The 26,724-nt window shown below is 56.5% G+C and overlaps 1 protein-coding gene across 1 annotated transcript in view; it reads left to right on the plus strand.

The window, feature by feature from the left end:
- LOC118678950 overlaps window positions 1–26,724 on the plus strand; it is a 152,005-nt gene that overhangs the window by 26,334 nt on the left and 98,947 nt on the right. Inside the window, exon 2 of the mRNA XM_036355192.1 lies at window positions 16,204–16,382. Within this exon, the coding sequence (XP_036211085.1) occupies window positions 16,204–16,382 (179 nt within the window). The remainder of the gene's footprint in view (window positions 1–16,203; window positions 16,383–26,724) is intronic.

Raw genomic sequence — 26,724 nt, forward strand, 5'->3', positions numbered from 1 at the left:
GATTACAGTAGCCCCAAAAGTCTGCGACCAATCGCAGGAATTCTGCTCAGGGGGTTGGGGTGGAAGGCCCGTCTGGGGCCTCGGCGGGATCGCCTCATGGCCGTTTCCATGCGCACCAGGAGCCCGTTCGCCAGCCGCGTGGACGTGAGTTGTTCGAGGGACTCCCCCTGCGCATCTCTGCGTCCTGCCCGCCCCATTAATTCTGTGCAGAATGTCAAAGGCGGCTCAGCTACCCCTTCCAATTAGTAACCGATGGTTTTCTCCGGTGTTGGCGCTGAATGCTATTACCACGGCCCCCCGATGGCCGCATGCGATTCTAAAACGGGGTCCCGATCAGAGAGAGACTGGCTGCGGTCTGAGGGTCTCCGTGGGCCCCCGACGCAGTTAGCATTCTGCGCCTCGGCCTTCCTCGGACCTCTGGGTCCCCGCGTCCGCGTTCTGTTCTCACGGCTCAGACTCAGGCCTTGGGCAAACGCCGGCTCCCTTGTCTCTGATTCGTGCAGAACCAGCAGTCGTCTGTCTGGCTAACTGTGTGAACGTTCTCCTCCCCGCCCCCAAGTGGCGTCCAGGGTAACGTTGGGGGGTCGGGGGCGCTGTAGTTTGGAATGGCCCTCACCCCAGCAGGACGTGCTCCGAGGGCTCCGTGCCCAGCAGGGTCTGCACGCACGCAGAGCCACAGGCCCGAGCGATCCATCACGGGCAGAGGAAACCAACGAGGGAATAAATCTTGGCAGGAAGGACGAGGAGGAGGAAGAGGGAGAAGGGGAGGAGAGGGTCCCATCCGGAGGGTCATGGATGGGATGCTTCTCTCTCTCTCTCTCTCTCTCTCTCTCTCTCTCTCTCTCTCTCTCTCTCTCTCATCAATAATTTTTTTCAAAGCCCTCTCAAGCCAAATGATCCTGAATAAGCACTTAGCATTTTAATTCCACGATCTATTGCAGTGGTTCTCAACCTTCCTCATGCCGCGACCCTTTCATATGGTTCCTCATGTTGTGGGGACCCCCAACCATACAATTATTTCCGTGGCTACTCCATCACTGTCATGTTGCTGCTGTTACGAATCGTCACGTAAATATCTGATAGGCAGGATGTATTTTCATTGAACATCATGAAAGCATAGCGATGAATCCCCAAATCAATATGTTATTATAGATGTGTTTTCCCATGGTCTTAGGCGACCCCCGCGAAAGGGTCGTTCGGCCCCCAAAGGGGTCGCGACCCACAGGTTGAGAACCGCTGCCCTAAAGGGAGATGTTTTCTCAGGGAGTTGGGGCTGCTTGGGGCTTCCAGGGGATCAGGGCCCTTCTGGGATTTTGTTTTTCCACGAACTCCACACACACACACACACACACAGACACACACACGAAAAATGACGCGTCCCAAAGAGACAAACGAATGAGTCACTCCTCAGCCCAGGGCTTTGGTCTCGGGGCGGCGGCGGCGGCCTCCGCCTGTCCCGGGCAGCCCGGGCCCCTCTTATTTATTTGTCTCGATGTTCCGAGATGACAGAGTTGGTCGTTCCTCTGTCTCTATTATTTCCCGTGGCCTGTGTCCTGGAGCCCCTCGATCATCTGTCGCGGCAGGTGGAAGGCGGAAGGGGAGCCCTGTCGGTGACACCCGGTTTTCTAAAAAAGCCGGAGGGGAAAGGCTCTCCCCCAAGAATCAAATCACTTTCAAGGAGCCGGCGGCCGGCCGAGGAGACGCCAAACTCCTGTGCTGGTTTTCTTTTCTTTTCTTATTTTTTGTTGGCAGCGGCATTCTGGCCATTATGCCCGGAGGACAGACGATGTGCTTGTATTTGCCTCGGGAACAGGAAGTTCAGGTTGCGCAGGAAATGTGACACAGGAGAGATGAATGAGGCAGCCGGCCCGGCGTGCGCTGTGAGCCCAAAGCCCGGGGCACGTTCGCCGGGTCGCTACCGAGACCTCTGGTGAGTTTCAAGCCCATCGTTTCCTGGTGGAGGGTAGGACACATCCATCAATCCAAATTTTTTTGTTGTTGCACATCCCGCCCCTCCCCCCAGCTCCTTATGAATACGTTACAACTTCTAAACGGGACGCATTTCCAAAGTGCAGCTCTAGCCGTGTTCTGGGCGACGGTTTAGGCTCGGTGGGTGCAAAGGCATGTACACACACACACACACACACACATGCGCACATACACATACACACATACACACACATACACACACATGCGCACATACACATACACACACACACACACACACACACACACACACACGTATTTTTAAACTTGTTACAGTGCGATCATCGGACAGGCCTAGGCCAGTGGTCGGCAAACTGCGGCTCGCGAGCCACATGCGGCTCTTTGGCCCCTTGGGTGTGGCCATGAAGTTTCAATCGCACTGTACGTGGGTGCCCGCATGTGGTATTTTGTGGGAGAGCCGCACTCAACGGGCCGCAGTTTGCCGACCACTGGCCCAGGGCATCCCCGGTTGATGCTGTAAAGGTAACATCTGGTTAATGTCTAAACCTCCGGTGTTAGCTTACGTGGGAAAATCCATTGCACTGCGGGATGCGAAGCTAACGAATATTGGCAAGTCGACTGGACTCTTTTTTTTTATTCAAAAAGAGGACTTTCATCTACGTAGGCAAAGTGGACGGGCACATTCGACCCATTTTGGAAAAGAGTTGAGCCCGGCTGGCGTGGCTCAGAGGTTGAGCGTCGACCTATGAACCAGGAGGTCACGGTTCGATTCCCCGTCGGGGCACAGGCCAGGGCTGTGGGCTCCATCCCCAGTGGGGGGCGTGCAGGAGGCAGCCGATCCATGATTCCCTCTCATCATTGATCTCTCTCTTTCCCTCCCCCTTCCTCTCTGAAATCAATAAAAATATGTTTTTTAAAAAAGAGTGCCTTTTCTCCGCTCCCTGGAGTGGGACCTGAGGGGCCGTATTTCATGGCTGGGGAGGGAGGCGGGGAAATGCAGGCCCCGTGATGTAAACCGGGCCCGTGCCTTTCAGATCCGCAAGGACTCAGCTGCAGATTCACACCCAAACCTCCCGTTCTCCAAGCATCTCCTCATTCTGCGCGTGAGGAGAAGAACCAGCTAAACCCACTCGTCGGGCGATGGTGCGCCAGCCGGCGCTGGCCCTGGCCCTGGCCCATCAAAGGCCGCTTAGCGCTGCCAGGCGAAGGGAGGTCACTTCAAAACACGAGGAAACCAAGACGGTGGGCGAGCATGAAAGAGCCTGGGCCTGGAGCCCTGGGCGGAAGGGTCCGGATGCTAACGAGCTGGAGGGCCTGTGGGCAGCCGGGGTGAAGCCGCCTCCCCTTTGATCACGCAGAGTGGGGAGCTGTGACCTCTCACCCCTGGATTTCCCAAGGCGGCCGCTGGACTGCCACGTCGGAGCAATGCTCTCACCGACCCTGTCCCACCCCAACCCGGTGTCGCCCCGGATACACAGGAAGCTTGATGCTTCTAGTCTAAACATCGCCGGGGCCTTAGCTGGGGTGGATCAGTGGCTAGAGCGAGGGCCTGAGGACTGAAGGGTCCCGGGATCCGATGCCGGTCAAGGGCATGTAGGTACCTCGGCGGCAGGCTCGATCCCCGGCCCCGGTTGGGGTGCATGCGGGAGGCAACCGATCGATGCGTCTCTCTCACATCCATGTTTCTCTCTCTCTCTCTGTCTCTCCCCCTCCCTTCCACTCTCTTAAAATCAGTGGGAGCCCTAACCGGTTTGGCTCAGTGGATACAGCGTCAGCCTGCGGACTCAAGAGTCCTGGGTTCGATTCCGGTCAAGGGCATGTACCTTGGTTGCGGGCACATCCCCAGTAGGGGGTGTGCAGGAGGCAGCTGATCGATGCTTCTCTCTCATCGATGTTTCTCTCTATCCCTCTCCCTTCCTCTCTGTAAAAAATCAATAAAATATATTATAAAAAAAAATAAAATCAGTGGGAAGAAATACCCTCGGGCGAGGATTAACAGCCACAGTATTTCGCCAGGGTTCCCAGAGTCACTGTATCGTCTCATCCTGGACATAGGGCCCCGCACCCAGAAGGAGTTTGATCCACGAACAGCCCACGTCTACCTGTGGCTGCGAAGGTGCCCGTGTGCCCGACAGGCTGTTGGGAGGCCCCGGACGCTCAGGTGTCGCTGCCGTCTGCCACCTTCATGCTGAGTTTCGGAGGCGTCCAGGTCTCCTTAGGGAGGGACAGTTACCCAGCCACCCCCCACACGACAGCAGAGGGGCGGGGCCGGGTCTCCCGTCAAAGTGACAACCTTCAACGTGTTACAACTGACGATTAAAAAATATGTTTATCAATCTCAGAGAGGAAGAGAGAGAGAGAGAGAGAGAGAGAGAGAAACATCCATGATGAGAGAGAATCACCGATCGGCTGCCTCCTGCACGCCCCACACTGGGGATCGAGCCCACAACCCAGGCATGTGCCCTGACCGGGAATCGAACCGTGACCTCCTGGGTCATAGGTCGATGCTCAACCACGGAGCCACACCGGCCGGGCCCGATGCCCTCATTCAACTATTTGATCAGAAACCAACCTTCTCCTCTCCGTCCTAGAGGACGTGGAGGAACTTGCGCCCCATTCGCTGCCTGTCCCTTGGGAGGTGTGATCCTCCTGACCTCCATATGACCTTCCTGACCTTCATATGACCTTCCCAACCTTCCCTTTATGGATCCGTGCGTCTCAGGGAGTATTATTCACCAGGGAGGCTCCTGAGAGACAGGGCGATGCGCATGTGAAAACTCCAATTCCTTTTCTGTTTAATTGCATGTTTATCGATCTCTTTTTTCCCCTTCTACGTGCTTTCTAAAGCCAGGAATTGGCTGCATCCATGACCTTTGCACGCTCACTGTAATCCCAGTCGGTGAACCGATGCGTTGTGAAAAGCAAACTCCTGTTGGGGTCAAAGCGTTCTCCCAATGCACCCCACGTCCCACCACCGATAAGAGCCAACACGGCCAGGCCACTGTGGCTCAGGGGCTGAGCATCGACCGTGAACCAGGAGGTCACGGCTCGATTCCCCATCAGGGCACGTGCCCAGGAGGGGGCGGCGTGCGGGAGGCAGCTGGTCCGTGCTTCTCTCTCATCGTTGATGCTTCTCTCCCTGGCTCCCTCCCCCTTCCTCTCTGAAATCAGTAAATACACCTACGTATGGATTCACACATCCATTCTCAGCACCTCGTCCATCACGGTGTTTCGAAAGCGATCGCGAAGTTAGAAAGAGAGCAGCCGGGAGAGAGAACATTCACGTAGACGAGCCGGACCTGCTTCCGTTTCCCGATGATTCTATTCAAGGTGGAACGCCCGGGAAGGTGGCCGTGAAATACACAGCTCCCGCTCCGATCAGAAACGCGATCTGAGGCGGAGAGTGATGCGAGGACGGGGTACCCTTGGGGGGACGGCTCTAGCGATGTGAGAAAGATTCATGGACTCTATCTCTCGCCGGAGGCGACGTCAGGTGGGAGATTTACGCCTCCGGGGGCTGGGACGTGCGTGATCCCTGCCATCTATTTGCCGGGGGGCCGACTCTCTCATCATTCCTACGGTTGGGCCGCGCTGCCCGCTGACCTCCCCTCTCCTCGCCGCACATCCCTCACGACGGACAGACGGATGGACACCGATGGGTGCGCTGATGTATGGCCCGGAGCCCAGGTGGGCCCGGGGCCACGGGAGAGGAGCCAGCCCCCGGCCCCGCAGTGATTCATTCTAATGACGTCCACGTCGGACTCATGGAGAAGTCAGGGTGGCCGGGGCCCGGAGAGGGCCGTGGCTCTCCTGGCTGCCTCTCCCTTTCCCCAGACACTGACCCCCCTGAACGGTGGGCACCCAGGAGCCATAATCAATAGCGTGGAAAGCGGTGAGGTCAGCACTGTCAGGTACAGATCTTCTGCCTTCACGTGGAGCGGAGACGAGACAGGTGCGTGAGCCATGGAGGTGAGCCTGACCTTCGCTGAAGGACTGATGGAAGGCCCAGGGCGGAGGAGGAGAGAGAAGAAAAAAATTCAGGAAAGATGGGGCTGGAGCTGGAGCCTCAGCAACAACCCTGGTTGGTGCTCTGGGGGCTCGCCTGGGGGGCTGTTCTGCTGTTACGTTAAACGTAGAAAAATCCCAGCTCCCGGGAAGCAGTCAATGGCTCAGGGAGACTCAGAAATAAACAACCTCGATGCACAAGGAGACGTGTAATTCTAGGGCGCGGACGCAGCTCTCCACCGTCCCTGCACATTTCAGTTAATTCCATCGATTCACGCACAGTTCACCCGAAATTACTGTTTTTAAAACAAATATATTAGAGAGGAAGGGAGAGGGAGAGAGAAACATCAGCGATGAGAGAGAATCGTGGATTGGCTGCCTCCTGCACGCCCCACACTGGGGATCGAGCCCCCCTGCCCGCAGCTCCGGCCCCAGGTCCCTCCCCTCGGGCCCGGCTGTGGCTTATTGGGGTTGATATGTCTTTGCCCACGCTCTCCGGTTACGATTTGGGGGTGCTCGGGATGGTCACACGACAGTGTGAGGCGGCAGGGCGTTCGTTCCCTGGACGAGGGGCCGTGCTGGACACTGGATGGACATTCCCCCCCCCCCCCCGGGGTGCTCCCTGCAGCCCTAGGCAGGGGGCTGTCTCCCACTACTTCACAGGCGGGACTCTGAAGCTCAGAGAGGCCAAGCAACTGGCCTGAGCTCACACAGCCCCGGAGGCAGAGCGGAGACGGCCACCCCGCCCCGTTTGACGGGGAACCTGATGAAGACGCACAACCCAGGCCGGCTGTTCCACGGGCAGCCGCTCAGGATTGCAAGGACCAGGGGCTTGCAGTGTTTGGGGGGGACTGAACAGGGGAGTTTAGGGGCGTGGGAACTAGAGGTCCCGAAGGACAGCCTTCAGGCCCTGGGTGGGGGAGGGGGAGGGTAGCGCCAAGTTTCAAATGTTGAGGAAGCGAAGAATTCAACGAGAGAGGCCGAGCCCTTCTGCATCGGCCGAGGCTGCAAAGGAGGAAACATGGAACCTTTGCAAGCGGTGGCCGCTCCCGGAAGAGGGAAAGAATACACTGCATACCTCGGAGAGATGAATTTCCCCCGGAAAAAATAGAAAACAAAGGAAGGGCCCCTGATTACATTGAAATGCTTCCTTGCCAGCGCTGGGGGGGAAGAGGGGGGATTCTGGCATCCTCTGCCCAGGGAAGCTCTCGCGTCCGCATGGGGGGGGGGGGGTGGGGGGGAGGAGGGGGGAAAGGTGGCTGGGATGGGGGGGTGGCAGGGGGAGGGAGGGGACCATCAGGGCCCAGGTGCAGCCGTTTGAGGGAGGGACGACCTTCCCGGCGACCCCCGAGAAGATGAATTGAATGACAGCGACCGTGTGCGTGGGTTTTATTTCTGCCGTGGAGTCTAAATGGGTTGTGGGGGCGGGCGGGCGGGGGGGGGGGGCTCCCCGGCAAGGGGAGCGGGGGCAGAATATTAAGGAAGTGGGAAAGAGGATACAGGTGGACAGGTTTCCGGATGGGAACAGCATCCTTGAGGCTGCGTGCCTCTGGGTTGACCATTTCTGGGGCCCCAGTGGCCTCCAGGAGACCCTCCTTTGTCTAAAGACAGTGGTTCTCAATCTTCCTCACGCCGCGACCCTTTCATACAGTTCCTCCTGTTGTGGTGACCCCCAATTTCATGGTTACACATGGAGCATCATTAAAGCATAGCGATCAATCCCCAAAACAATATGTCGTGATAGATGTGTTTTCCGATGGTCTTAGGCGGCCCCTGTGAAAGGGTCTTCCGACCCCCCAAAGGGGTCGCGGCCCACAGGTTGAGAACCGCTGCTCTGAGAGACAGCGACTTCTTTTTCGCGCCCAGGGGGGACCGGAAGGCAGGGGACGGGTCCGTTGGGAAAAAGCCATAAAATATTTGCGCGATGACAGACAGCGTGTCTCACTTTGGAGGAGAATAAACAGGGTGACGCCCCCCCCCCCCCATTTGGCGACGGACCCATCATCTAAGTGTGAAGAGAAATGGCTACCCGACATCGTTGACGGCAACAGACGCTGCGGACGGCATTTGCTCCGCGAAAAGATGTTTTTCTCACGTGCACGTTGTAATTTTTTTGGACGGTTCCCCGTGTGGCTTCGCGTTTTCTCGGCGTGTGAGTCAAAGCAGCTTGCCGGGGCGGGCGCGTCGGTCCCCAACTCTTCGCTTCGTCCCCTCAAAGCGTTCGTGTATTTACAGGTAATTAACGTGGAGATGACGCGGGGCCCATCTTTTATTTAGGCGTCTGCACCTCGACCTATTTAATTCCGCTCAGGGGGCCCCTCCCGCCCACGTCTCCTCCGCGGCCCTTTGAATAAAGCATGTTAATATTTTCCCCAGAGTTCCCCGGCATAACTTGGCAGGAAGCAAGCTCATATTTCTCAAGGTCTCGCAAACACGGTTCTAATTATGAAAATGTGTCTTCAGTCTCCTGAAAAAAAAAAAAAAAAAGCAAAGAAAAGAAAGCAGAGGTACTGTGGAAAAATGCGCACACACACACACACACACACACACACACCCCAAACATAATAGAGTGGGCAGCAACATCGTTTTAAAAAAATAGTGAACTTAAAAACACACGCAGCCCTCGCCGGTGTGGCTCAGTGGATAGAGCGCCGGCCTGCGGACTAAAGGATCCCGGGTTCGATTCTGGCCAAGGGCACACGCCCAGGTTGCGGGCTTGATCCCCAGAGGGGGGCGTGCAGGAGGCAGCTGATCCATGATCCTCTCTCATCACTGATGTTTCTATTTCTCTCTCTCCCTCTCCCCTCCTCTCTGAAACCAATAAAAATATATTAAACAAAGAAACACACGCAGCCCTCGCCGGTGTGGCTCAGTGGATAGAGCGTCGGCCTGCGGACTAAAGGATCCCGGGTTCGATTCCGGTCAAGGGCACACGCCCGGGGTTTCTCGATCGAGCCCGCCATCTGGCTCAGTGGTTGAGCCTTGACCCGTGAACCAGGAGGTCAGGGTTCGATTCCCCGGTCAGGGCACAGGCCCGGGTGGCGGGCTCCATCCCCAGGGTGGGGCGTGCAGGAGGCAGCCGATCCATGATTCTCTCCCATCATGGATGTTTCTATCTTTCCCTCCCTCTCCCTTCCTCTCTAAAAATTCAATAAAAACCTAAAAAGAAGAAGAAGAAGAATCCTTAAGGACCCAGGTGTGGAAGAAACAGCTGATTTGAAAAGATTTCTCTGGGCGGCAGCAGCCCAAGATGTCTTGTCTCGAGTCAATGTCCCCAGGAATATTCTATTTCTAATAAAATCAGCGTTTCGGGAGACGGGGGGAGGCTGTGCTTGGAAATACTCTGCCTGTGGCATCCATGAGACCTGCCCCCGCTTCTGCCTGCCTGTTCGCCCACGTGGCCCGCCGCTCACCAGCGCCCCCGCCTGGCCCAGACTCGCAATGACACTCAGAAACGCTTGCATCTCCCGGGACCAGAGGCCTCGCTGGAGCCAAAGGGCGGTTCTCCCGGCACCGGCACCGGCACCGGCACCGGCACCGGCACCGGCACCGGCACCCACCGGGCTGCAGCCCGCCCTGCGACACGCGCCAGGTGCATCCTCCTCGTGGTGACCCGGGGGCAGGTGAGCGCAGTTGCGTCCTGTCGCTCAGGTGACCGCCGGGAGCTGGTGGGAACTGCAACACTGACCCCTAGTGGCCGGACGCCGGAGCCGCGGCCTCAGCCCGGTCCCCTGCCTGGGCCAGCGACCGCCTGGGGGGAAAATTCATGAATTAAACGCAGCCAGGGCAGGAGGTGGCACACGGGGACCTTCTGCGAAGGGAAAATGCTCCCTTCGTGGCGTTTGAAAGGATGCGCAGTAGCACAGAGCGAAGGCAAGACCTCGTCCGCGTGCAGGTTTGTTTAGCGCCTTGGAGAGCATTGCAATTGATTATTATTATTTTTGAAAAAAAAATATATTTTATTGATTTTTTTACGAAGAGGAAGGGAGAGGGATAGAGAGTTAGAAACATCGATGAGAGAGGAACATCGATCAGCTGCCTCCTGCACGCCCCCCACTGGGGATGTGCCCGCAACCCAGGTACGTGCCCTTGACCGGAATCGAACCTGGGACCCTTCAGTCCGCAGGCCGACGCTCTATCCACTGAGCCACACCGGCCAGGGGCGTATTACTTTCTCTCTCTCTCTCTCTCTCTCTCTTTTTTTTGGCCTGAAGTAATTCCTACCACATTTCCTCCCCTCTTTGATGCTAACTCCCTTCTTACTGCAAATTAAAAACTTCAGTGTAAGCCCAACGAGCAGGGGAATTGACTGTTTAAGCCCAAAGACGTTTTGTGCGGCCGCGGAATCCGCCTGCCGACCGAAGGGATGAGGGTAAGTGAAATCCGAGTCAGCATGGAGGGGAGAGAGCTGTGCGTGCAGTTCTGTCTTTGAGGAAAGGGATCGTCCCAGGGTTCGTAAAGCCACGCTTGGCAGGGGGCGGAAGGGAGAGAACACCACCCCACGCCCCCCCAAAAAACCCACACAGATTTATACCGAGGGCAGCCCTTTAAAAAAACGCTTTGGGTATCGATGGTGCTTAATCTCAGGCCCCGAGTGGCCGGGCGCTCCCTGAGGGCGGCAGCCGCCGTGAGAAGCCCTTGACCATCTTTCCCATCTCGGGGGATTCGGCCGCAAAGTCCATTAGAGGCCGGAGACACGGGGGTCAAGTCAATTGTCCGCGCTGTCCAGAGGGCGGCCATCACTTATGGCCACTCAGCCGTCAGGGCGGAGGGAGGGGAGGGGAAGAGCTGGGCTGCTGGGAGCCCATCTCATCCGTCTTTCAGGAGGTCAGCGGTGCCCACACGCTGGTCGAGGGGCAGGGTGCACCCCGAGATGCCCAGTTCAGGCGGATTTTAGGGCCGTCCCTGCAGGTCACAGGATTCTGCTCATGCGGGTTTTTTTGGGGGGTGGGGGGTGGGGTGAGAGCCTTCTTGCACGTGGCCATGAGGCGGCCCCGTGCTCCTGGACCCATCTGAGTGACTTCCTGGGTTCGATGAGACGTGAGCGAGGTGCCCGGGGTGCTTCCTAGTGGGGTCTCGGCCTCCAAGTGGCCTGAGTGACTGATCTCCCTGCCGCCCCCCCTTCCTCCTCCGCCGCCCCCTCCCCAGATGCTGCTCACGTTCAGCTACGTGGAGAGGAGAAGAGATTTGCACGTTTGTCGCCAGCCCCTGAGGCATCACGTTCGCGCCTGTCCCGGGAGAAAGAGGCCGAAAAGGGGGGGGTCCTTGCGGAAAACGCTGGTGCCGTCTGTGTTTAAGCCCAACGTCTCTGGGCTCCAGTAGTCAATTCCTCACTTGCTGGGTTTACACTGAAGGCAAAACGCTCCCATGTGGAGGGTGATGGGATTAACATGTGTCCGACGGCATCTGGAGGTGGGCGCCCGCCGGGGACACGTGTATTTCTGAGGCTTCGTGCGTGAGGAGGGCGACTTGACTCCACGGCACAGCCCAGCCCCGCCCTCCTGTGGCATTGCTGCTTCTTCCTCTTCTTCTTTTAAAAAATGTATTTTTATTGATGTCAGAGAGGAAGGGAGAGAGAGAGAGAGAGAGAGAGAGAGAGAGAGAGAGAAACATCCATGAAGACAGAGAATCATGGATCGGCTGCCTCCTGCACGCCCCACACTGGGGATCGAGCCCGCAACCCGGGCCTGTGCCCCGATTGGGGATAGAACCCATGACCCTTCAGTCCCCGGGCCGATGCTCTATCCACTGAGCCACACCGGCCAGGGCCAATGATGAATTTTTAAAAAAAAATATTTTGTTTTATTGCTTAAGAAAAAAATTTTTTTTAAACAAAATTATCTGCCTCGATCGCCCCATTCGCAAATTCACTGGTAAATATCAAATTAGTAGAATTAGCGTGGAGGGTGGGGCGGGGGGGGGACGTGTAAATTCATCTCAGCGCTCATTCCCGGAAAGTTGCATCTGGTCTGAGGCGCTGAGAGCCAGGCTCCTGCCCGAAGCAATTTGCGGCGGAGACACCCGCCCGGCCGGACAGCACGGCTTGGAACAGAGACCGCGGCGGCGGCGGCGGAAGGGGGCTTTGCTGGGCGACTTGCTGTGCGAGGCGTGCACGTCGGACGCGTGTTTCAGGAAACCCCGAATAAAGCTTGCCGAGGGCCAACGTGTCTGTTACGAGTTAGGCCCCGGCTTACACAGGATCAGGAGGAGGGTTGAGTCTCTTCTGGGGAATTTTAAACAAACAATTAGACATCTTTCTCAGATGGGTTCAGAAGAGCGAGAGCATGGAATGCGTGTGCGTGTGCGTGTGTGTGTGTGTGTGTGTGTGTGTGTGTGTGTAACTTCTCACAAGCTCCGTATGTTCATTCTTGGGGCGTTTCCAACGCGACGCTTTGAGGAAACTGCAGCGAGAAAGGCAGACGGCTGCTCCTAAACTCAGATGCCCCGCGATCGCCCAGTGATCGGGACTCGGGGGCGAGAGGCGCTGCTGGGTGGTGGCTGTAGCTCAGGCACCGCGGGGGACATCCTGAACATCGGCTTGGTTTCCCGGGTGAAGGTGAAACGATTTCTAAGGAGTCAGGGCTCAGTGACGAGGAGAGGGGGCCGGGCCGGTGTGGCTCAGTGGCTGAGCGTCGATCTAGGAATCGGGAGGTGACAGTTCGATTCCCGGGTTGCGGGTTCGATCCCCAGTGTGGGGGGTGCAGGAGGCAGCCGGTCCATGATTCCCTCTCATCACTGATGTTTCTTTTTCTCTCCCTCTCCCTTCCTCTCTGAAATCAATACAAAAATATATTAATACTATAAATAAACACAAGAGCCCGCCCCCCTCTTCACGCTGTTAATTAGCCCCTAGATCATCGCCAGGGTTGTAGTGTTAATATTGGGGTTGTCCTTCCTCAATGCATAGCTCGGCCATTTCGCTGTTACCTCCTGGAGAATGTCTGTGTTCACTTGCTGATCTCTGCCTGCTCCGTGCGAATTTCAACTCAGTTCAAGTTCACAGCCATTCAGGTGACAAAAGAAAAGCAAGTACTACTCTCCCCCCCGCCCCCCATTGAGTCTTAGAGAGAGAGAGAGAGGAAGGAGGGAGAGAGAGAGAGAGAGAGAGAGAAATATCGATGTGAGAGAGACACATCGCTGGGTTGCTTCCTGCACGCGTCCGGCCGGGGATGGAGCCCACAACCCAGGTATGTGCCCTTGACCGGAATTGAACCCGGGACCCTTCAGTCCGCAGGCGGACACTCTATCCACGGAGCTGATCTGGCCAGGGCGAGCACGTGTTATTTTTGAAGCGTGCCTCCGCGTCCATAAGGTGTGTGTGGACAGCTGGGCAGACGCGGCCTGGCCCGTCCGTGTTCTGAAGCGTGAAACGATCCATCGGGGGTTGTGGTCGGCGTCGTTTAAGCACGCCATGGAGGTTAACTCATCTGACTCTCCCACAAGGCGGGTCCGTTCCCCCGCCCCGGGAAGGGCTGTGCTGGCTTTGAGAGGTGCATTCCTGTGTGTGTGTGGGGGGGTGAGGATGGGGGAACATGAGACCGTAAGGCCCTGGATAACTCCCTCCTGCACCCACGGGACCGACACGCTGTGGGTGCACGGACCTCCGCCCTAGAGCTTCATGGTAATGGAGATGACGTCAGCCTCGTCCGAAGGAGCGTGGTGTCTCCGGGGCCTGAGGCCGGCACTCAGCAGCCAGCCGCAGGAATGCATTATCTGCCCGCAGCTGTCACTCAGGGGCCGTGCAAGCAGGTCACTTCCCAGCAAATGGCCGATGACCTCAGCGCCCCCAGAAGACGCCCCGGTGGGCCGACGCGTCAGAACCGACGTCGGGCGCAGACCAATTTGCGGAAATGGGGCTCGGCCCGCAGGGGAATGAGGCCGGCGTCCTGCGTGTCCATCGCGTCTTATTCATTATTTAGGCGGGATGCGGGCTTGTCGCTAGAAGCAGATGTTGACAGACCAGGAAGCGCACGTGTTTGAATTCCCTTTGCCCCGCGGGCTGTGGTGTCCCCTTAGGAGCGAGGAAGAAAAGGCCAGGCCTGACCGTCCAAGAGGCTTCCGTGTTCTCGTCACGTCCATTGTCCCTGGCTCCTCTGGTCAAACACAACGCTACGGGTTCCAGACACGCCAACCCCACCGGACTAGTGTTTTTATTGCTTTCAGAGAGGAAGGGAGAGGGAGAGAGAGAGAGAGGGAGAGAGAAACATGGATCAGCTGCCTCCTGCACACCCCCTACTGGGGATGTGCCCGCAACCAAGGTGCATGCCCTTGACCGGAATCGAACCTGGGACCCTTCAGTCCGCAGGGCGACGCTCTATTCACTGAGCCACACCGGTGAGGGTGAGGATTTATTTTTTTTTAAGCACATAAAGTTGTATTGTGGAGGGAATGGTTTAGACTCTTGTAAAACCCTCTCACAAGCGAAGCCGTGTCTTAAGCAAAAACAAAACAAATTCAAGCATTTTCATAAAATACGTAAGTGTAATTGGTTTGCAAGCCCTGCAGTAAATTACATGCTTCCCCGTGATTTTAGTTTGCATATTCAATACATAGCAAACGCGGTCTCCGGAAGATGCGTATCCGTGGTATTTTTTTTTTTTTTAAATCACACTTAACATTTTTGATTCTTTTCGAGAAATTGAAGGAGGAAGGTTTGTCATTAATGTGTGATGGTTTTGTTTCCACAATCATTGCCAAATGCAAAACCAGACCAAACGCATGTATTTGACGTGGCCGTTTGTAATCTTAAGTAATATTTTATTTTATGTAATACTAGAGGCCGGGTGCATGGATTCGTGCACCGGGGGGTCCCTGGCCCTGGCCTGCGGGGATTGGGCCGAAACTTGCTGTCCGACATCCCCCAGGGGGGTCCCGGAGTGCGAGAGGGCGCTCTGCAAAGTTGCTGTCACTCAGCAGCTCCTGCGTTGAGCGTCTGCCCCCTGGTGGTCAGTGCACGTCATAGCTACCGGCCGGTTGCTTAGGCTTTTATATATACAGTTAAGGGCATAGGAGAAGGAACACTGGGATTCGGAGTCTTGTTTGTCTTAATACATTTGCTATAAAGAGACGATTCTTTTGTCCTGACTGGGTAGCTCAGCTGGTCAGAGCTTCGTCCTGATATGCCAAGGGGGCTGGTTTGACCCCAGGCCAGGGCACATACGAGAAACAACCAAATGAATACACCCATCAATGGAACAACAAATTGATCTCTCCCTCTCTCTCAAGTCAATGTAAAAAAAAAAATCTATTCTTGCCCGGCTGGCGTGGCTCCGTGGCTGAGCATCCACCTATGAACCAGGAGGTCGCGGTTCGATTCCTGGTCAGGGCACCTGCCCGGGTTGCAGGCTTGATCCCCAATAGGGGGCATGCAGGAGGCAGCCGACCCATGATTCTCTCTCATCATTGATGTTTCTATCTCTCTCCCTCTCCCTTCCTCTCTGACATCAATACACACACACACACACACACACACACACAAAACGTCTATTCTTCTTCTATGGGCTCTATTTCTCCCAATTGTGAGGCCCAAGGCAGGAGGCTGGGGAGATGCTAAGGTGTGTTGTGCGGACCAGCTGCCTAGAGTCGCCTGGAGTTTGTTAGAAATGCAGAATCTCTGCTCTGGTTCTGGGCCCACAGAACCAGAACCGGCATTTGACTATCTCCGCCCCCAGGTAATTCCTACGCTCAAAGAGTTTCCTTTTTTTTTTCTTCCAATCCTCACCGGAGAATATTTTCCCGTTGATTTTTAGGGAGAATGGGAGAGAGAGGGAAAGACAGAGGGAAACATCGGGGTGAGAGAAACACATCGATGGGTTGCCTCCTGCACGCGCCCCGTCCAGGGCCCGGGCCGGGGAGGAGCCTGCAATTGTGCTACGCGCCCTTGACTGGAATCAAACCCGGGACCCTACGGTCCCACAGGCCGACGCTCTATCCACTGAGCCACACCGGCCAGGGCTGAAAGAGTTCCTTAACCTTCTGCGAGGTCATGGATACCAGGGTTTCCACGTCCTGTCGGATGTTGGGCGCAGCCTTGCCTCCTGCCCCCCGGGCTCACGGAGGAAACCCCACAGAGAGCGGGGGCCGGGGGGGGTGGGCCGCGAGGAGGAGGAGGTGGCACGTCCAGGCGGACGACTCGCTTCCTCGCCGACGGTCTTCGCTACGGAAAACCGTGAGTGCGGCGCCGGGCCCTCTCCGAAGCGGGGACGCGCAGGTCTCTTCTGCACGGCTCTGCTTCTCATTACCGCCTGACAGGAGGAGTGACCCCATCGCCTGGCTGATGTGCCAGAACCTTCGCGGGCCCCACCTGGCGCGCCCACGGCCCCCCTCCGGCCCTGACATCCGCAGAGCTCGGATTGACGGAGCTGGCCCGCGCGCCGGCGGCCAAGCCAACACAAGCATCGTCCGGCAGCCTCTGCGCTCGGAACGAGACAGTGCGCTCTGTGAAGGCTTAGCGAAGCCACGTCTAATTAGGCACCAGCCGGCTCTCCTAACAAAGAGAGGGAATGAGAAAACAACAGCACGGTTTTGGGGTGAAAAGGCCATCGTTTGCATGGCCGCACGGGAACGGCCATGAGCTCCAGCAACACAGAATCCCCCTGGCCCCCGCGCCCCCTCCTCCCAGCGGCTGATGGATATGGAAGGTGACAAGGGAGGGGGGCCGGGGCTTGCTTCCATGGACGGGTGGGGTCCATCGAGGAACCCCGGTCGCGTGAGGAGACAGCGCGATGCATCGGCTGCCGTGGCTGGAAGCACAGAAGGCCCTGAGGAGCCACGGGCCTGGGGGCCGCTGTCGAGTGTCTGGCGGGCGTGTGGTGGGCGGAAGGTGGCTGCCTCGGGCCCTGGACACGCGTGGACTGGCGGGAAGTGGGTGCGGAGGGGCGCGGTCCCTAGAGGGGTGGGGTCGGTGGAGACGGGACGGCCCGGGCCGCTGGGACGACGGACGCGAGCAGAACCACAACGGGACGCGTCGGAAAGTCTTTCTTTTTAATTGTTTTGTTTGTTGTTGTTAATCCTCACGCCGATCCATGTTCCCATTGGTGTTTTTTTTTTAATAATATATTTTATTGATTTTTTACAGAGAAGAAGGGAGAGGGACAGAGAGTTAGAAACATCGATGAGAGAGAAACATCGATCAGCTGCCTCCTGCATGCCTCCTACTGGGGATGTGCCCGCAACCCAGGTACATCCCCTTGACTGGAATCGAACCCAGGACCCTTCAGTCCATAGGCTGGCGCTCTATCCACTGAGCCACACCAGTCAGGGCATTTCCGTTGGTTTGTAGAGAGCGTGGAAGGGAGAGGGGGCGACGCAGAGATGCATCGAGGTGAGAGAGACACATGGGTGGGCTGCCTCCCACACGAGCCCCAGCCAGGGATGGAGCCTGCAACCAACGGACGTGCTCTTGACCGGAATCGAACCCGGGACCCTTCGGCCCGCGGGCTGATGCTCTATCCACGGAGCCCAAGAAAACTATATTTTTTAAAAAATGGACTTTATTCTTATGGACAAAGTCCTGCGGGCACAACAGGAAGTCGGGACCCATCAGGCCAGCCCACGGTCTTCTCCTGCTCAGACACCCGCGGCTCATCCCAGCGCGGGTTAACTTCCCGCCAGAGAACGTGAGGGCGCAGGGACCAGCCCGGATCCCGCATGGCTGGCTATCGTGCCCGTGTCTACCCCATTTCACGGTTTGCCACGTAAAAGTCACAGTAACATTCGACATATTTTTTTAATAGAAAGAAACGGGCCATTCTGAGCAGCCCTATTTTTTCCTTGGTCTGTCAAGAATCGCCACATGGCGTCCCCACCGATACTTTTACTTAAAAAAAATAAAATCCCCTTGGCACTGCGGGGAGCTCGGCGAGGAGGGATCGTGGGGGACAGGCATCGTGCGCAGGGTGCGAGCGTGTTTCCAATTTGAAGCTGGCCCCCAAGCGGCAGGGCGGACGCGGCCAGGGGCCTCCACTCTGCTGTCAGCTGCAGGCAGAGAGCGCGACGTCTCACGGAGTCCCCTACGCCCGCCAAGAAACACACGCGGAGAACAATGAATAGAATTGCAAATCCAAGGCAATTGGCTAATTTTGCTGTCCAGGCACATTTCTCAACGTCCTCAATAGGGGAAAATTATATATATATATATTTTAAAGAAACCGGCACGGGCTCACGCGACGATGAGAACGTAGGTGAAAAAGCAGTTGCTGGGAAAATATTTGTCGCCAGATCAGCTTCCTCCTTTGGGATATGATCGCGGAGATTTATTAATGTTAACACTTAGGCCCGTGGTCGGCAAACTGCGGCTCGCGAGCCACATGCGGCTCTTTGGCCCCTTGAGTGCGGCTCTTCCTAAGCCTTAGGAGGACCCTAATTAAGTGAATAGCAATGTACCTACCTGTATAGTTTAAGTTCAAAAAACTTGGCTCTCAAAGGAAATTTCAATCGTTGTACTGTGGATATTTGGCTCTGTTGACTAATGAGTTTGCCGACCACTGGCTTAGGCCGTGGCAGAAACATCAGAAAGATCTCAACGCACTCCTATTCGGACTCAAATCTCAGGAAAGACAACCATATCTATAATAATAAAAGGGTAATATGCTGATTAGACCGGGTGTCATTCTGGATGTCCTTTCAGACGAAGCTGGGGTCGGGGAGGGAAGCCAGTGCTGGCAGCCAGGGGAAGGAAGGCCTACTCTTGCACGCATTTCATGCATCGGGCCTCTAGTATATATATATATATAAACTTTATCTCGCCCTGGCTGGTGTGGCTAAGTGGATAGAGCGTGGGCCTGTGGACTGAAGGGTCCCGGGTTCGATTCCGGTCAAGGCCACAGGCCCGGGTTGCGGGCTCGATCCCCAGTGGGGCGCGTGCAGGAGGCAGCTGATCAGTGATTCTCTGTCAACCACTGAGCCACGTGGCCGGGCTTTAGGTACAGTGTTTATTGACATGCATTTGGGAATGAGGAGCCACGCAGAGCAGAGTGCACGGGCGTAACCCCACGTGTAAGTCAAGTGGAGAGAGACGGCTCTCTCCTCGGGGAGGGGCCCTTCTCCCGTCGGTGACGTCACTTAGCGTCTGTCCCCTGGCGCTGCTCGTTCCGCCAGGTGAGGGAGGGCAAAGGGGGGATAGCACACCCGCCCGAGCCCCCAGAACCCTGCCCCTGCCCCTGACCCACGGCCGCCACCACTCCTGGCCCCGGGGGCGTCTCACGTCCTAGATTCCCCGTCCGTCCGTCATCTGTGATCCCTGGTCTCCGAGGCTCTGGCTGATGTTGGGAACTGACTGTGTCACCATTTTCCTACCTGACCTGGAGCTGGGCCCCCCAAGGTGAAAGCCTCCAGTCCCCGGGCCATGTCGGGGCTCCCTGCTTCTGTACCCCACACCCTGCCCCGACGACAGCCCCTTCTGTTAGGGAACCGCCTGGCTGTGCCCCTACAGGGAAGCTTTGCCCCAGGGGACCCCCTCCGTTTCTGCTCCAAGGGGGAGGGGGGTTGCCTGTGACGAGGGAGAGAGAGAGAGAGAGAGAGAGAGAGAGAGAGACCCAGTTGCTCTCGGGGCTCCGTGGGCTTACGCTGCCAGAAGCAATTTGCTGTATTTACGCAGTGACTTTCCGTACCTGTCAGCCCCTAAAGCCGCCTGCCCTTGCCTGCTCCGTCCAACAATAACACTGACATCTGTTTCGTACTTGAGAGCGGATGCCAGCCCCTCGCGTGCGAGGTCTCATTTCATGTCAGCCGGGCTGGACGGCCCCGGGAACACGTCTAAACAATGAGAACGTTTCGGGATTAGAGGGGGGGGGGAGTCCGCTCTCCCCGGGTCTCCCCGGCTCGATCACAAACATCTGGACGAGGCCTCGCCCCTGGAGGAGTGAGGAGGGGGCCGGGTGCCCCCCAGCTTGCTCAGCGTTCTCCCCCTGACCCGGCCCTGGTCGCCCTTCTCCCGCCGCCGCTGGGGCCGGGTGGGCCTGTCCAGGGACCCCCTTCCCCTCGTCATCAAGTCACTCGGGCCGTGTGTTTTCGATCCGCAAGCTCTTCTGGGCGCGGGGCTGAGGGCCGCGAGCTCGCTCAGTATTTGCATCTCGGACGGACGGGAAATCCCCGAGGTCATGTCTGAACCTGGGGGCGAGGCCAGGCACCGAGGATGTCAGATGCAGCGACAGGTGCGATTTCGAAACAGAGTCCTCCCTCCATCCCAGCAGGCAGATGTCGTCAGTGCTGCCCACGTGAGGCAGGCTCTCCCAGAATCGATAAAATGCTGATAAAATATCAATATGGATAAAATACTGATAAAATATCAATATGGATAAAATACAAAATACCATTATTGATAAAGTATTGACAAAATACCAATATTGATAAAGTATTGATAAAATACCAATATGGGGTTAGGCTCACACAAAGGCGCATTTTCTTTATTTTTATTGATTTCAGAGAGGAAGGGAAAGGGAGAGATAGAAACATCAATGATGTGAGAGAGGCATGGATCGCCTGCCCCCTGCTGGGGATCGAGCCCACACCCCGGGCATGTGCCCTGACCTGAATCGAACCGGCGACCTTCTGGTTCCTGGTCGATGCTGAACCTCTCGGCCACGCCGGCCGGGATGGACTTCTTCCTGGGCAGGGAGAGCTCAGGATGTGCCATATGCTCCCTCCTCCCCACCCCCCTTCCCGGGGGAGTCTCCTGGGAGCTGGGGCTGAGACACCCGGGCCCCCAGATCCTGCCTTAAAATTGGTCTCTCTGCTTCTGAAAAAGGTGCTTAGAATCATTCATACCTCCCTCCCCTGAACAACTTCCGCTCTAAAGGAAGTGGCCGCTCTGGCCGGTGCGGCCCAGTGGATAGAGCGTCGGCCTGCGGATCGAAGGGTCCCGGGTTTGATTCCGGTCAAGGGCACGGACCTCGGTGGCAGGCTCCTCCCTGGCCAGGGTCCTGGTCGGGGTGCGTGCAGGAGGCCACCCATCGATGTGTCTCTCTCTCATCGATGTGTCTGTCTTTCCCCCTCCCTTCCACTCTCTCTAAAAATCAACGGGAAAATATCCTCGGGGGAGGATTAAAAAGAAAAGAGGCGGGCGGGGGGCGGAAAGTAAAGACAGAAAACGCCAGCGGGGCAGAGAAGACGCAGGAGTGGGACTCAGCGTGTGACTCCCCCGGGGCCGGTGCGCTCGGCGTTCCGCGTGGCTCCCTGGGCGGCCGCCCGGGCTGCGTGCGCTGTGGATCGCCGGGGGAGCAGGCCTGCAGGAGAATGGAGGCTGATGACGGTCCCCTCCTCCTTTGCCACACGAACAATCACCAATCAGGGAGAATGGGCCCTCAACGTGCCCCGTCAGCACCCTCGCCTCCTCCCGCCGGAGCGGCCGTGTGCATGATGATAACTGCGCTGCCTTCTGGCTCTTCTCTCTGCGTCGCGTCTCGTTCGGTGCCGCCCGCGTTTTCCGTGGCGTCATCACATTCCACGCCCGGGACCCGGGATCATCGCCTGAGCTGCTCCTTTGTGAGCGCCGGGCCCTTCAGCCGCGAGCACGCCTTCGCCCTGGAAGGGACGCTGTCGGTTGTCCACAGGGCACCCATCTCTCTCCCTTTCTTTCTTTTACTATTATTATTTTTAAAAAAATATATTTTTATTGATTTCAGAGAGGAAGGGAGAGAGGGAGAGAAAGAAACAACATCAATGATGACAATCACCGATCGGCTGCCTCCTGCACGCCCCACATTGGGGGTTGAGCCCACAACCCGGGCCTGTGCCCTGACCGGGAATCGAACTCGTGACCTTCTGGTTCCTAGGTCAACACTCAACCCCTGAGCCACGCCGGCCGGGCTTTCTGTTCTGTTCTTTCTTTTTTTAAATTTGTGTTGATTTCAGAGAGGAAGGAAAGGAGAGGGAGAGATAGAAACATCAATGATGAGAGAGAATCATGGATCGGCCGCCTCCTGCACGCCCCCCACTGGGGATCGAGCCCGCAACCCGGGCCTGTGCCCTGACCGGGAATCGAACCCTGACCTCCTGGTTCCGGGGTGGATGCTTGACCACTGAGCCACGCCGGCCGGGCGGCATGAATAGTTTCTTAAAGACAACAAGCCAGCAAACGCATCGACATCAGCAGGTTTCTTTCTTTCTTTCTTTCTATTTGGTCAGCAGAGTGTGTCTCCCAGTATTCGAAGGACTGATTTTTGCCCCTTTCTCCTTTTTCTCCTTTTAAAACTTCAGGCCGGAGACCAGCAGAGGGCGCCGCAACCCGGCACATGCCAGAAGCCCAAATGGAAAGACACAGGGAACAGGGAGTGAGGTTTGGAGACAGGGAAGCTACAGACATGCAGTTTGGGGGGGTTTTTTGTTGGTTATTTTTGGAAGTCAAAACTGTTTATCGTTCAAATGGCTGGAGCCCTCCCCATCTCCCCGATGTGAACAAACACCCAAGCTTCCCCAATCAGTCATCGCAGTGGCGTGAAAACCGTGATTTAACAACATTTTCTTTCCTCGTGGTGCATTATTCTTATCTGACCCAAAATGTGCCCGCATGGAAGTCCTCCGGGGTGGGGAGAGCTGGTTAGGAAGTCGAAGTGGGCGTGGCGGAGGGAGGACTCGCGTTTTGACTTGAATTCTTTTTGTTTGTTTGTTTGTTTTGGTATATTTTTATTATTGATTTTTTACAGAGAGGAAGGGACAGGGATAGAGCGTTAGAAACATCGATGAGAGAGAAACATCGATCAGCTGCCTCCTGCACACCTCCTACTGGGGATGTGCCCGCAACCCAGGTACATGCCCTTGACCGGAATCGAACCCGGGACCCTTCAGTCCGCAGGCCGACGCTCTATCCACTGAGCCAAACAGGCTAGGGCTTGACTTGACTTCTTGTCCCGATCATGCGTGTGTGCGTGTGTGCGTGTGTGCGTGTGTTCAAAATTTTAAAAAGCATCCAAGCAGGTGCTCGCCATCCCTGCCGTAGGCGTGTGAGGTGTTTGTGAACGGCAGCTATCGTTCGACTTCTTCCCGACATTAGAAACACACGGCGCGATACAGGTTTTGAACGTGGGTTTCTCGCAAGATGGAAACCGGCAGAAACACTCCAGAACGGGGGTCGGTGTATTCACTGCCCGACAGAGGGGGTTTGGCCTGGGGAACAGCGGTCGAAGCTGACCCTGACGTGGTCCGACAGGATGTGCAGGGTCCTTAGGTGTCGGTCCCCGGAGAGACCCCCCCACCCCAACGCAATACCAGCACTTTTCCTTTTTAAAAAATAATATTTTTTAATTAGGTATTTTTATTGATTTCAGAGAGGAAGGGAAAGAGAGAGAGAGTTAGAAACATCAATGATGAGAGAGCATCACGGATCGGCTGCCTCCTGCACGCCCCCCACTGGGGATCGAGCCCCAACCCGGGCCTGTGCCCTGAGCGGGAATCGAACCCTGACCTCCTGGTTCACAGGTCGACGCTCAGCCACGGAGCCACGCCGGCCGGGCCAGCACTTCTCAGCTGGGCGAAGTCTTTCGGGATTTCACTCACCAATCCCACTAACATCATGGACTGGACACATCCCACGTCATTTGGGGAGCCCGCATCCTAGGGGGGACAGCTGGCGTCTTAATAGATTTTTCGCAGCCGGAAAATTCTACGTCTGACCTCTGCGAGGCGTCCAGGGCCGCCCTGCTCGGCCACCAGGGACATTCATGTCCGTGTCTCCCCCAAGGCCTCCTAGGGCCCCCGCTCCAGACAAAACGTCTTTTCAAAGACGCGTCCAAGGGCTCAAGGTCAAGCTGTTGGACACTTTCGCCCTCGGGGGTGTCTGCGGGGCGGTCAGTCGTCCGCCACAGACGGCCGCTCCCTCCTCCACGGGGACGGGCTTCGCGGCTCTCGATCCCGGGCCTCCGTTTCCCGTCCCCTGAGGATTTCATGAGCAAAACTGCAACCAGGGCCCCATTTTTCTTGGCTTTTGTGCTTTCTAGTAAAAGTGTCACCGGAGGCGGCAGCTCACGCCCTTCGCCTCTGGGTGGCAGTAGCGCTCCCCGGCCGGGCTCTGTCCAGTCTCGGTTTCCGACTCAAAGCAAAGGCCAGTTCTGCTCCGTCCGCCCCCGCCTATCGCCATCTGTCTCCGCACGTGCACGCATGCACGGCCTTAACATGTACGGATGTCAGTATGGACATCTAGGACAGAAGGGCAAGCAAGGCGTCTGCTTAATGGTAAAAGCCGATGGCACAGCCCCGCCGGCCGGCCGGTGTGGCTCAGTGGTGGAGCCTCGACCTAGGAACCAGGAGGTCACGGTTCGATTCCCGGTCAAGGGCACAGGCCTGGGTGGCGGGCTCCGTCCCCAGGGCGGGCGTGCAGGAGGCAGCCAGTCCATGATTCGCTCTTACCACCGACCTCTCTCTCTCTCTCACTCCCTCTCCCTTCCTCTCGAAATCAATTGAAAAAACAACAACAACATGTAACAGGACTCAGTGGCTGATTAAAAATGGATGGAAAAAAATATAAAAAGAATAATAAAAGGTATAAAAAATACAAATAAAAGCATCGCTTCCCTGCAGAGCCCTTCATCGTTTCTGTGTGAACGGAGGACAACACACAATCTTGGACGCACCCTCCAGGCCCCGCCCGCCACCCGCCGTGACCTCAGTGACCTTGGTTTGCTCCGACCGACCGACCGCAGTGGCTCAGCTTCAGGCCTGTGACGGTGCCTGGTCCCTCCCCCCACCCCCCACCCCCGCCCCCTCGTCCCACACGCTGTTTTCTCGGCCTGAAATACCCTTTTCTCTCATCTCCCCCCCCCCCCCCCCCAGTCTGTCTTACCCAGTGGCGAGTGGGGCTATTTCGGTCGGCCTTCCTGCTGTTTCCATCAGAAACGGTCTCCCCCCCACCCGAGAGAGAGAGAGGGGCTGGCGGAGGATTATTATTATTCTTGCGGTTCATTAAATTCCCCGCCTCCATAAGCAACAAAGAGCTTCTTAGAGTCCTGGAGAACAGGCCGCGTGAAAAATAGCACGTCTCATATGTAACCTACGGGCTAGATGGCAGGGGGGAGTTTTAAATACGTACACATACTTATATGTTTATGGTATATGTAAAAATGTATAGAGCCCGGCCGGCGTGGCTCAGGGGCTGAGCGTCAACCCAGGAACCAGGAGGTCAGGGTTCGATGCCCGGTCAGGGCACAGGCCCGGGTTGCGGGCTCCATCCCCAGTGGGGGGCGTGCAGGAGGCAGCCGATCCATGATTCTGTCTCCTCATGGATGTTTCTCTCCTCTCTCCCTCTCCCTTCCTCTCTGAAACCCATAAAAATATATTGTAAAAAATTAGCAAACTTCGTGTCGCCTATGGGCTAGATGGCAAGGAGGGATTTTGAATGTCTAGACCTGCGATGGCGGACCTTTTGAGCTCGGCGTGTCAGCATTTTGAAAAGCCCTAACTTCACTCTGGTGCCGTGTCACACAGAGGAATTTTTTGATATTCGCAACCACAGTAAAACAAAGACGTATATTTTTGATATTTATTTTATACATTTAAATGCCATTTAACAAAGAAAAATCAACCAAAAAAAAAAAATGAGTTCGCGTGTCACCTCCGACCCGCGTGCCGTAGGCTCGCCATCGCTGGCCTACACCTATTTCTCCGTTTCTATTCTATTTAGACACACGTGTGTATCGTTCTCCGCGAGGTCAGGGGAGTGCAACTGGCCTTTTTCGACACACGGCTCACGCGTGTCTCATCCGGCAGTTTTCTTGGCAAAGAGCCGGACGCCGTGATATTAATTCATCAGCACCACCCGGCCCGTCGGAGCGGGTTTCTGGAACGGCCTCGCTCTCTCTCGCTCTCTGCGACCCACGCAGAGATTCTCCCCGTGAGGAGCTCACAGCGTCTCCCCTTTGCATGCACCCGCCTTCGGAGGAACGATTTTCCTCATCCCTGTCCCTGTCCCTGTCCCGGAACCGGAACCGGAACCGGCGAGGATTCCTTTGTTGTCCCCCCCCCAACTCTCCCCCCCACCCCATGGATGTGCTCAGATCTGAGGGGCTGTTCAGAGGGGACTCATCCTGGCACGTGTCATGGACACTGTCAATCAGGGCAGCAGCTGTCAATCAGGGAGGCATCTGTCAATCAGGGTGGCAGCCAGGCAGCTGGCATGGCCCTGGGCTGGGCTGTTGGCTGAGGCTGGTGCACAGGGGGGACGCCAGGGGGGCATCCTTCTGACTCACGGGGGGTGGGGTGGGTGGGGGTTGGGGAGAGCGTGTGCAATGGGAAGCGCGCGTGCAATGGGAAGCGCGCATTGTGCTGTTTGACGGAGGAAGGAAGGAATCCGGACAAAACAAGGGAAGGAAGGATTTGTTATTTCTCTCCACCGGCCGCCTCCCCGGCCCCTGGGGCCAAGGATGTAACGTTATAAGACCCAGGCCTATGAGTTTTGTGGGGTTTTTTTTTTCTGTTTTGTTGTGCTTCATTCTCTCACCTTTGTCACCCAGTCCCCTCCGTCCCCACCCACCTGCCTCCTCTGACAGCGGCCAGTCTGTCCTCTGCGCCTATGAGTGTGTTTCTACTGTGGTTGCTGGGTAACCAGAGGGGAGGGGAGGGGTGGGGGCAGGTAGGAGAGGGTGAAGGCGCCACTGAATGGTGACCGGAGGAATCCGATGTATTTGGGGCTGAAGGAGGTTTTACCAGAGGGCACCCTGGTTGGGGACCACTCTGTCGTATCCTGTCTCTCCAAACAGGCTTTGCTTCCAACAATGGCCCGTCCCCTGACAATAACAGACATTTTAAATATATATATATATTTATTGATTTCAGAGAGGAAGG

The sequence above is a fragment of the Myotis myotis genome, unplaced genomic scaffold, assembly GCF_014108235.1.
Source record: "Myotis myotis isolate mMyoMyo1 unplaced genomic scaffold, mMyoMyo1.p scaffold_m19_p_21, whole genome shotgun sequence".
NCBI classification, from domain to species: domain Eukaryota; kingdom Metazoa; phylum Chordata; class Mammalia; order Chiroptera; family Vespertilionidae; genus Myotis; species Myotis myotis.